The sequence below is a fragment of the Macaca nemestrina genome, chromosome 20 (genome assembly GCF_043159975.1).
Source record: "Macaca nemestrina isolate mMacNem1 chromosome 20, mMacNem.hap1, whole genome shotgun sequence".
NCBI lineage: Eukaryota > Metazoa > Chordata > Mammalia > Primates > Cercopithecidae > Macaca > Macaca nemestrina.
In genome coordinates, this window is record NC_092144.1 from 562,588 (window position 1) to 574,284 (window position 11,697).

At 60.8% G+C, this 11,697-nt stretch overlaps 1 protein-coding gene across 2 annotated transcripts; it reads right to left on the reverse strand.

Moving 5' to 3' along the window:
* Window positions 1-311: 311 nt before the first annotated feature.
* Window positions 312-4,075, reverse strand: LOC105486622 (C2 calcium dependent domain containing 4C). Of its 2 annotated transcripts, XM_071086156.1 has the most exons (3): window positions 3,923-4,075; window positions 2,112-3,330; window positions 312-1,580 (listed from the first exon to the last, which is right to left on the reverse strand). In XM_071086156.1, exons 1-3 carry the CDS (start codon window positions 4,057-4,059, stop codon window positions 1,296-1,298), a joined length of 1,641 nt encoding a protein of 546 aa, XP_070942257.1. In that variant the 5' UTR covers window positions 4,060-4,075; the 3' UTR covers window positions 312-1,295. The 2 variants fall into 2 exon arrangements, with proteins under 2 accessions (XP_070942257.1, XP_011747859.2); XM_011749557.2 differs by having other exon boundaries at window positions 1,458-3,330.
* Between the last annotated feature and the right edge of the window lie 7,622 nt (window positions 4,076-11,697).

An 11,697-nucleotide genomic window follows, 5' to 3' on the forward strand; every position in this document is an offset into this window, starting at 1 on the left:
CAGTGTCTGGTGGGGGTAGTGGAGATGGGGTCCTGTCTGAAGGTTCTGGGTGGAGCTGGGACCCACCCTGTAGGCACCGTGTGGGGTCAGAGTCCTGTTTCCTCACATGGGTGCCGTCACCGAGCTGGAATCGTGGAGCGGCACCCAGACCTGCTGCTCCAAGGGAGCGGTGGTTTATCAGGGACTGGGCTCCTGCCCCCTGCCTGCCTCCGCCCAGGGCAGGAGAATGTGGAGGGCATTCTGAACGTCGGTGGAAAGGACCTCACTGATCTGGAACCCTCTCCACCGCCTCCCTGGGGTTCACGGCAGAGCTCTCTCGTTATTAAACAGCCAGGCAAGCCAACCTCCACCCCCGTATTCCCGAAACACCTTTATTGCACTATAAACAGCTTTTATAAACAAACACGCTTGGGGAGTGTCTTACAGATTTACCCACAGTCAACCTCAGACACTAAGATATCAAACAGTGCAGGGGCTATTAAACGGGGTACCCCAGAGAGAACAGGGCCTGGGAGGGGTGAGCATCAGAGAAGGCGGGGAGCGTCTCTCTCCATGCAGGGCACCCTCCCCGCCTCCCCGGCCTGAGGAGCCCCCGCCCTGGGTGCCCTGGCTTCCAGAGAGAGCAGAGCGCCTGCAACATCAGGCTCAGAAGGGGCCCAGCCCCAAGGGCCCTGCACTGTCTCTCTCTGGAGGGCTCACAGGTGTGTCCCACCGAACGTGCAGCAGGGGCCCGGCTGCTCCTCCAGTCCTGGGAAGCAGCTCCTCCACCCTTCCCTGGTCAAGAGGAACAACGTGCAGCAAACGGGCTGATGAGGGACGTCCTGGGATGCCACAGATGCACCCCGGGATGCCACAGATGTGCCCTGGTTCCCCGTGCCCACCAGCAGCCAGGAGAGGCACAGGCACTGCCCTGGCCTGGCCCCTGCTTTGAGTCTTTTCTGCATCATTCTGAGCTGGAAACCGCCCCCCAAAATCATTCAAGGACCCACATAACCACACAATGGAAGCCTTGCGGCCACCGAGCAGCATGAAAGGCCACAGCCGGGTCCCCCCAGCTGCCTCCTGGGCTCTGACCCACCCGCCGTAGCCACAGCCTATTTACACACGGCGACAAAGCCACAGCCGTCAGTCACCGCGTGTCGCTCCCAGCTGCAGACGCTGGACAAAAGGGCGACGGGTGGCAGCCCCCAGCGCGGAGGAATGGGCCACAGGGCTGCTCTCTGGGCATCTCTGAGCAAGACCCTCCAGCGCCACAGCGGAAACGGCCAGACAGGCCTGCACCCAAAAAGCAAGTGTCAACTGTGTCGGAGGAACGCAGGACAGGAGAGCCGTTTCCTCCCAGCGGACCTCTGCCAAGACCTCCTCTGCTCTGACTGTGGCAGCAGCTGCTCCCTCCGCGCCCACCCTCGGCAAGGCACCCTGGCCCGGTCCCGCTCACCACCGGAACCTGGGAAGCTGGGAGACCCAGAGACAGGCTGGCCCCTGGAGGGAGCGTCTCGGGCAGAGTCTGGGCCTGGACCTGGGCCTGGTGTTGCTGTGAGGCCCTGCTCTCTGCAGGGTGGGAACTGGATGGCGGCAGGCTGCGGGGGAGGAAGACACGCGTGCAGTGAAGGAGACTGTGGGCTCCGGGACTTGTGACCTCCCCGTCCACGGCCCTGCCTTGTCACTTGCACGGATTCCTGGACCCCTGAGAACCTCCTGCTAGAACTCTGCGTGAAAGGGGTGAGGCAATGTGGAGGGGCCTCACAAAGTGGCCCTTTCTGTTCCCCTGAGGCCCCTCTCCTCCTCCTCCTCCTCCTCCTCCTCCAAAGAAATTAATTCATGAAAAATAATACTCCCGTCAGCATCGGGTGACCCAGCAAACCCACGTCAGCTGCAGCATCAGGGCCCAGCCCAGCCTGAGTGTGAGCCCCTCCCCGCCCAGCCCCAGCCCAAGCCAGCGGACCTGCCCGCCAGGACCCAGTGTGGAGGAGAGACGGGGGTCTGCCCTCTGCACCCGAGCGGGCAGCGAGCAGGTCCCCGCTCTACAGGAAGGGGAGCAGGGAGGTCAGGGGCAGCTCCTTCTCCCCGAGCAGCGTGTCCCGCTTGAGGCTGCTGCCCTTGTTCACCACCTTGATCCTGAGGGCCAGTTTCCGGACGCTGGCCGGCCCCAGGCCGTCGAAGAAGAAATCCTCGTTGAAGACCGGGTGGCGGCTGTTCTTGATGATGGTGCTTCGCTGCTTCTGCAGCTTGCCGGGCACCAGGCACAGGCCCACGCAGCAGTTGATGCTGCGGGCATCGTACAGGCGGTCGTAGAGGCCCTCGGCGGCCAGCAGGCGCACCCGCAGGCGGGCCTGGCCTGCCTCGTACTCCGCCAGCAGCCGCAGGCTGCCCCGAGGGCCCACGTGGACCGTGTGCTCTCCACGCGCCTGGCCCGACTCGGGGCCAGGTTCCGGGGGTGCCCGGCGGGTCAGGCGGCGCCGGCTGCCGGGGCTGGTGTCTGGAGTGCTGTCGTCAGCCGACAGGGAGCCGTGGCGGCCCACCGAGTGCCGGAGCTGGCTCACCTTGGCCTGGCTGTCCTGGGCGAAGCCTTTGAGCAGTGACACCGAGCGGGACAGCAGAGGGGATCCGAAGGGAGAGGACTCGGCCGAGGACCCCGTGTCGCTCTCCCCGCCACTGAAGTGGCGGCCGGGGCTCATGAGGGCCCCGCCAGCCTCCCTGGGGCCCCCATCACCCCCGTTGGCCTTGGCAGCTGCCCGGCGGCGCCCGGCACCCAGGGAGCCCACCTGGGCCAGGGCCCCGTGCTCACTGTGGAACAGAGACTCCTTGCGTCTAGTGTGGGGGCTCTCGGCCAGCGTGGTGAAGCCGTAGGACGTCTGGGCCTTGGGGACCGAGGGCAGCGACATGGCGCCCTGGGCCTGGGGGTCTGGGTCAGTGGCCTCCTCAGGCGGCCACTCCTCAGCACTCTCGATCTGGATCACGTGCCGGGTGGCTGCCTTCAGCAGGCTCTTGCTCTCGGCTGCCAGCTTGGCAGGCAGCCGGGGGCTCCGTGGGGTCTGGCGGGGGGCCGCGGAGGCCAGGTTCTGTTCCGACGTGGACGGGCCCAGCGCGGCCTGTCCGTCACCCTCCACGGGGCCCGAGGGCAGCTTGGGGGGGATGAAAAAGTCGGGGATCTTGTCGGGCGTCAGCACATTGCTGTATAGGGGCCCCTTGGAGGCCTTGTCCCCGGCCTCACTCCCCGCGCCCCGGGCAGCACCGTTCTCCCCAGACCCCCGAAGCCGCTCCAAGAACCACATGTTGGTTTTTCTCATGGGGGCGGCAGGCAAGAGGCCAGGACAGGGGCTGCAGCGTCTGGGAAGAGAAGCAGGGGTCAGGAGCAGCGGGGGGCGGCTGGCAGAGGGCCCTGGGCACCTGTTCCCTGTGAGGCCACCTGGCCGGGCCCTGTGGGTGGGGTGGGGGTGCAGGGGTCCTCTGGGGGCGTCCCGCCCGGCCGCTGCGGTCCAAGACAGGAGTGAGGCGGGTCCCCCCTCCCTTTTCCGGAGGGGTCCCGCTTAACTCCCAAGCACCCAAGCCCGGGGAGGTGGGGGCCGCGCTGACTCTGGGGCGCTCCCGGAGGAGACTGGCCCCCCTCCCGCCCCTGCTCCGGTTTGGAGCCTCTCAGCGCTGGTTCTAAGGGGTTCCGCGCTCAGTCCTAAGGGAAGACGCGGATGTGGGTGGGCCCCCGGGGTGTCCCAGCTCCGCCCCCCCCGGCTCCCTCCCACCTGTGGCTTCTCCCCGGACCGCAGGGCCAGGCGTTCGGGTGGGGGGAGGGAGGGGCCGCGGGTCTGGGGCCGAGAGCGCAGCGAGCGACTCCCCGTGTCCCCCCCACCCTCCCGCGACTCAGCCTGGGGTGGGGGTGGGGTCCTGGCGGTGCCCGCAGGCCGGGCGGGGTCGCGGGACTCACCTGCCCGGGGTGACGGCCCGAGGCTGGAGGTCTGTTCGCAGACACGCAGGGGTCTCGGGCGCAGGCTCCCGGGGCTGGCGCGGGGGACGCGGCCGGAGCCTCGATGCGGGCGGCGGCGGCAGCGCAGTCGGACTCATTCACCCGCGGCGGGAAACCGCCCAGCCCCGCCGCCGCCGCCGCCGTATTCCTCCTAGTACGAGCGCCCGCGCCCCCGCCTCGCTCCGCCCTCCAGGGACGGCGTGGGGGGCCGTCTCCCCACAGCCCCCGGAGGCCGGTGGCAGGGAGGAGCCTCGCCAGGACCCGGGGGCTGACGGGGGGCCGGTGGGCGACCAGCAGGTGGTCGCGGTTGGCTGATGGCCACTCCTGGCGCTCACGCCCGCAGATTCCGGGAAGCCGGACTCCCAACCCCAAGCCCCTGCCTCCGTACATCTGAAGAGGACCCCAGACCCCCTACTCGCTGCCGGCGAGGAGCTTTCCCGACCGACGACGACGAATTAAATGACGGCAACAGTAATAAATGCAGCTGGGTTTATGATGGAGCGTTTTCTCCCTGGCGGGTCTCTGACTCTCACACAACCCAGTACGCAGGTCCTACTGCAATTCCCAATTTGTAGATGAGGAAGCGGTGGGGGGGGGTTTCCTTCCAGAAACAAGGACCGAGCAGCTGGAACAGCTGGTCTCACTAAACGGGCAACCTCTCAGAAGCCCCCCAAGAAGCCTGGGAGGTAGCTGCTCCTTCATTTCACGGACAAACGTTTACTGAGCACCCGCTTGATGCTGGACGGTGACCCGGCCCCCCGGGGACACAGCTGGGTCGGAGGGAGGTGGCCCCGGCCCTGGTGATGCAGGGGCAGGAGGCCCACAGAGCACACAGGTGCAGCTCAGAACTGTAGGGGTGGTGACTCCTGGATCAGGAACACAGCAGGGAAGTGTGAGGCACGGGGCGAAGGGAAAAGGCACATCCGTGTGATTCACGGATGGAAAAACCCAGAGGGGGCAAGACCAGGTCCCAGGTTTCCTGGCCGTTCCTGAGACCACAGGGTCCCCCTTCCTGAGGCCCCGATCCCCCTCCTGCCAGTTGCTGATGTGATCTACCAGTCCCAGCCTTCACTGCTTCCTTCTTTCCCTCCCTTCCCGCCTCAGTTTCCTCTTCTGGCACCAACCTGAGCAGTTCCCAGCCTCCATGTGTATGGAGCCAGCAAGATAACATATCACCAGGACCAACCGGGAGCCGGCGGACGCCTGGCGCTTTATTGGATTATTGATTGTCCAGGAGCCTCCTGCGTTCTGGGAATGTCCCCAAGTCTGGACGTGGCCCAAGCTGGGAGGAGCGGCTGCTGCCACAGCGGTACAAGAGGGGTCCAGGAGGGCGAGGGAGCTGGGCTGAGGCCTCCCCACTCTCCACGTAGCCTTGAAGTGAGGGGTTAGAATCCTGCCATCCAGAGGAGTAAAGTGAAACCCAGGGGAGCTGTGACCCCATCTCAGCTTTGTTCACCCAGCAAGTGTTGATGAGTCCCCACTTCTGTTCACCCAGCAAACGGGGATGAGCCCCCACTTTGTGCTGGGGCAACCACGACACAGCCCTGAACTCTGACAGGGAGGCAGACACCGAGAAATTCTCCCCTTCACCGCAGCCTGGCAGGGCCCCCGAACCCCAGCTCGAGCTGCCGGGAGGAGGGTCCTGGGGGTCTGTCCACCACCCCCTTCTCGACCTGAACTGGGAGGAGGGTCCTGGGGGTCTGTCCACCACCCCTGCTGGGCCCCGATCCTGGGGGTCTGTCCACCGGCCCTGCTGGGCCCGAGCCGGGAGGAGGGTCCTGGGGGTTTGTTCACCGCCCCTGCTGGGCCTGAGCCAGAAGGAGGGTCCTGGGGGTCTGCCCACCGCCCCTGCTGGGCCCCGATCCTGGAGGTCTGTCCACCACCCCTGCTGGGCCCAAGCCAGGAGGAGGGTCCTGGGGGTCTGTCCCTGTGGTGTCCCCAAAGCCCAGGCCAGCCAAGTCTCCAATAAACATTTGCCAAACAAATGAGCGAATAGCATCACCACAATGGCCCGGGAACAGCGGTCCTTCGGCCCTAAGGGAGGGGCCTCAGGAGCCACAGAGTCACCCTCCTCAATTGCAGACAAAGACAGCAGGGCCCAGGGAGGGAAGGGGACAGCGTGGGCCCGAGGAAGTGGCAGTGACCGGTCTCCTGACATCAGGCCAGCCCCAGGTATTGGGGGTTCGCTCTCCAGCACCCCTGCCCAGCCCAGGTGGGGGCAGACTCTGTCCTCCCAGCTGGGTTGGGGGATGAGGCACTGAGTTTCCACTACGCTTGTTTCTGTGCTAAGGACACAAATGCAGAGCTGGTCAATCAGGGCTTGAATCCTGGCGCCAACACCTCCCCCTGTGTGACGCTGACAAGCATCCAGACCCCCGCCTCTTCAGCAGCCCAGGGCATCACAGCCTTGGAGGGAGGGTTCAACAGATCACGATGTGCCTACAGCCGCCCCACCAAGTGTGCGAGGCAGGTGTCAGTCACCATCCTCCCCAGACGCTTCTGCAGGTGAGGAAAGGGTCTCAGCCAGGGGGAGCTGGCCCAGACCTCACGGTGCACCCCAGAGCTCTGACCCTACCACAGCCTGGCTCGACCGGAAGCCCACCCCATCCCATTTGGGGGCTGCGGAAACAGAGGCCTGAAAAGTACCTGGGATGGGTCCTAACACCTGCCCTGTGGACAGATGCAGGCCCCACCCTGGGTGGGGCAGGAGCAGGCAGGCCGGGGCCTTCCGGCTGCTCAGCTCTGCGCAATCGGTGAGTAAACAGGAGCCTCTCCTGGTCAACGGAACCTTCTGCCTCCATCTACAGCAGCCTCGCTGCAGCCCTCCAGGAATCGGAGACCGGGAGGCTCAAGCTGGAGGAGGGGGCCCAGGTGGTATCGCCCAGCCCCTCTCGGCCCTGAGTCGTGGCACCTCATGCAGCATGACTTTGGCCCTCCATCCCCACAGGTGGGGGCCCCAGCAGGGACCTGGGGCTTCCCAGAGCCAGGCCTGAATCCAAGGCTGTCCCACAGTGGCCTCCAGGATAACAGGCTTGGAGGATGTACGGGGGGGGGTGGTTTAAAAAAAAAAAAAGGGGGGGCCTACGATCCGAGCTCCAATGCTGAGGAGGCCACTGGGTACCTGTGCAGCTTGAAGACTTATCCTGGGAGCGTCAGGAAAGGGAGGGGACGGTGTAATAATAAAGCAATCCCAGGAACAGGACTGTCTGTGAGCTCCCAGGAGGGACCCGGCTGCTTCGTGCATCACAGGTTAGCCCAGTTAAGGGGCCCTGGAGGCCATCATCGCCAGTTTCCAGATAGGGACACTGAGGCACAGCAGAGTAGCCCGATGCCTCGGGGAGCACACGGAACCGGCTGACCTCCAGGCCTGCCACGGGCAGGGGGGTGCTCAGTTAATACTAGCTGATACCCGGGGCATCCTGGCCCCTCCACGGCAAGTCCTCCTGTCTCCTGTGCAGAGGATTGAGTGCGACTCGGGGAAGGAAATGACTCATCCAGGCTCGCACTATTCAGAGGTTGAATGTGACCCAGGGTTCTCCTGCCTCCCACTCCAGGCTCAGCCTCCCGAGGAGTGGATTATTGACCTAATTATTCCAATTATTGGAAGTACAAAGATAGGAAGGGGTAGGAGACAGGTGTGGGGACCCAGCTGGAGCCAGGCGTCTGGGCACCCAGACTCTTCCAGCCCAGAGCACAGGATTGGGAAATGGGGGCCCCCCAAAACCGGCTTCACCACCTCCCGGTGGGATGGTCTCGGAGGTCACCTCACCTCTCCAAGCCTCCGCCTCCTCATCTGTAAAGCGGGGAGAGTTTCAGCACCCAGAGTTCATGCCGCTCTTGGCTCATGTCCCAGCAGGTGCCAGTTTCTATTTACACAGGGACTTGGAAGAGGACAGACGGAGGCGGGGCGTGGATGGGCAACCGGGGCCGGGGCCCAGGGCGATGAATGAATGAATGAATGAATGAATGAATGAATGAAGGGCATTTAGACCCTCTCTGTCCTATGCATCTCAGGAATCGGACACTCCTTAGTCCCCAACACTCCTCTGGTCCAGGGCCTCCTCCTTGCCGTCCCCTCCATTCCTGTCCTGTTCCCAACAGTGTACTTCCTGCTGGGAAATCTCATGGGGAATGTTATCGCCCCTGTGCTTCAAAGACCCCGGGCAGCTCTTCCGGGCACCAGGCCTCCCCCAAGCTCCGTGTCCTCACCCTGCTTCTGACCTCACCCGGCCACACTGGCCACCCTTCTGCTCCCTGAATGTGCTGACTGAACACACCACAGGGCCTTTGCACACGCCGTCTCCTCTGCCCAGAGCTCTACTTTATTCACCCTCCAATCACCGTCCTTGTGTTGTTCCCACAGAGATACCCTCCTGGATTTCCTGGGATCTCTAAGCTCCAGGACGCGCTCCTTTCCACAGTTGTTTGCTTGTTTGGTTTGAGATGGAGTCTTGCTCTGTCCTCCAAGCTGGAATGCAGTGGTGCGATCTCAACTCACCGCAACCTCCGCCTCCCAGATGCAAGTGATTCTCCTGCCTCAACCTCCCAAGTAGCTGGGACTATAGGCGCCCGCCACCACGCCCAGCTAAGTTTTGTATTTCCAGTAGATGTGGGGTTTTGACATGTTGGCCAGGCTGGTCTCAAACTCCTGACCTCAGGTGATCCACCTGCCTCAGCCTCCCAAAGTGCTGGGATTACAGACGTGAGCCACCATGCCCATTCCACAGTTGTTTTTGTATGTTGAGTGTTGATTTGCTGATTGTCACTTGGCCATTATCTCCATGAGGGTAGATCTGTCTTGGTCACTATTGCATCCTGTTTGCCTACCAGAGCTCCTGGCAGAGAAAAGATGCTCAATGCAAGCATGCTGAAAGATGGTGGGTGGGTGGATGGATGGAGCAGTGAAGGGAATGAACAAGGAATAGACGATGGATGAGCAATAGAGAGACAGGTGGATGGATGGATGATGAATAGATGGACATATGAAAAATGGATGGATGGAATAATGACGGAGGCTTAGGCAGATGGATGGGGGACCAGGTGGGTGAACAGATAGATGGATGGCTGGGTTACTGATGGGTGTAGATGGGGGGATGAATGGGTGACTGGATGGATGATTGGATATGTAGATGGATGGTTGGATGGATGAATGGGTGACTGATGGATGTGTAGATGGTGGATGGATGGGTGGATTACTGATGGATGTGTAGATGGTGCATGGATGAGTGGATTACTGATGGATGTGTAGATGGTGGATGGATGGGTGGATTACTGATGGATGTGTAGATGGTGGATGGATGAGTGGATTACTGATGGATGTGTAGATGGTGGATGGATGAGTGGATTACTGATGGATGTGTAGATGGGGGACAAGTGGATTCTGATGGATGTGTAGATGGTGGATGGATGAGTGGATTACTGATGGATGTGTAGATGGTGGATGGATGGGTGGATTACTGATGGATGTGTAGATGGTGGATGGATGAGTGGATTACTGATGGATGTGTAGATGGTGGATGGATGGGTGGATTACTGATGGATGTGTAGATGGGGGATGGATGGGTGGATTACTGATGGATGTGTAGATGGTGGATGGATGAGTGGATTACTGATGGATGTGTAGATGGTGGATGGATGAGTGGATTACTGATGGATGTGTAGACGGTGGATGGATGAGTGCATTACTGATGGATGTGTAGATGGGGGATAAGTGCATTACTGATGGATGTGTAGATGAGGGATGGATGAGTGGATTACTGATGGATGAGTTGATTACTGATGGATGTGTAGATGAGGGATAGATGAGTGGGTTAATGATGGATGTGTAGATGGATGGATGGATGTGTAGATGGGGGATGAGTGGATTACTGATGGATGCATAGATGGATGGATGAGTGGATTACTGATGGATGTGCAGATGGATGGATGGATGGACGGATTACTGATGGATTTACAGATGGATGATGTATGATGAATGGAGGGATGGATGAGTGGGTTACTGATGGATGTGCAGATGGGGGATGGATGCGTGGATTACTGATAGATGTGTAGATTGAGGATGAATGGGTTACTGATGGATGTGTAGATGGGGGATGGATGAATGGGTTGCTGATGGATTTATCGATGGATGATATATGATGGATGGATGGATGGATAGTAGATGAGTGGGTTACTGATGAATGTGTAGATGGGGGATGGATGAATGGGTTGCTGATGGATTTATCGATGGATGATATATGATGGATGGATGGATGGATGGATAGATGGTAGATGAGTGGGTTACTGATGGATGTGTAGATGGGGGATGGATGAATGGGTTGCTGATGGATTTATAGATGGATGATATACGATGGATAGATGGATGGACGGACGGATAGATGGATGGATGGATGGATGAATGGGTTACTGATGGATTTATAGATGGATGATATATGATGGATGATATATGATGGGTGACACTGGAAGGATGGATGGATGGTAGATGAGTGGGTTACTGATAGACGCGTAGATGGGAGGATGGATGCATGGCTCTGTTTCCACATCTCTGAAATAAGAAACGTGTCATCGAAGCCCCTTTTGGGCTTGCCTTTGGAGAGCTCCAGTCCCAGTTAAGAACAAACCGGAGTGGCTTTTTCTCCCCACACACACCCTTACTAGACCTGTCCCCCAGGGCAGGGGTAGGGCCTGCCGCCTGCAGAGAAAGCAGCCAGAGATCTCGGCCGGGACAGACGTGGGCCTGCAGGGATGTGGCCAGGCTGGGAACCTCTCCCCTGGGAAGATGCTGTGTTGGTGGGAGGAGGAGTTGGGGGGGTCTCTTGGAGCCAGAGGCTCAGATATGACAGCAGGTCTAAGGAATGGAGCTGGGGTGCTTGAGCATGATGCGGGGCGTCGGGGAAGAGCAGGGGCATTGACGGGGTGTCTTGGAGAGAAGCTAGGACAACAGAAGAGCCCGGCCATCTACAGGTACACTGGGGCACCTTGGAGAAGAAAACAAACAGCTCTTGTCTGATGTCCTGGGCTATCTTGAAAGACAGGTTTGGCATTCGGGTGATAAACTAGGGTGTCTCCAAGGCGGTGAGAGAAGTGTTTAATGGAGAAGCTGAAGTGTGTTTTATCGTGGATAAAATAGAGGTAACTGAGAGAGATGCGGGGGCTGCTGGGCACAGGGTCACCCCACAGTCTGCCAGGTATGGGCACATGCGTAGCCCCGCCTCCCTTCTCTCCAAGTCCAGGCCCTCAGGGAGGCCACATGTGGACCCTCTGAGCCTTCTCAGCTCTCCACCTGGGTGACTCGTCCCAGCCCCAGCCCCAGCCCCGCAAGGGCCCCCAGATATGCAGGCGGGCTCATGCTCTTGTGGCCGTTCCCAGGTTTAATGACAAACCGATCCGAACATCTGGTCTAGATCCACAGCTGGGAGGGCGGGGTTGGGCGGAAGCTGGTGGGCACAGCCCAGGCCGGGCAGCCACATCCTTCCCCTGCTCCCAAGTGTCGGGGCCTCACAGTATCCACTGTCTTGGAGCGGCCTGGCTGCCCCGGAATCCCAGGTCACCTCAAGGCTGCCTCCACTTCCAACGCCAGCATGTGTCCTGGCCTGAGAACCCCAAAGCACCTTAACTGTCCCCCATCAAAGACAACCGTGCACCCAGTTCCTCAAGTGGGAAAAGTAAGCCCAGCCAGGCCCGGGATCCGCCTCCTCCCCAGGGTCCTGGGAGCCCTGACTCTCCCGGGCGTGAGA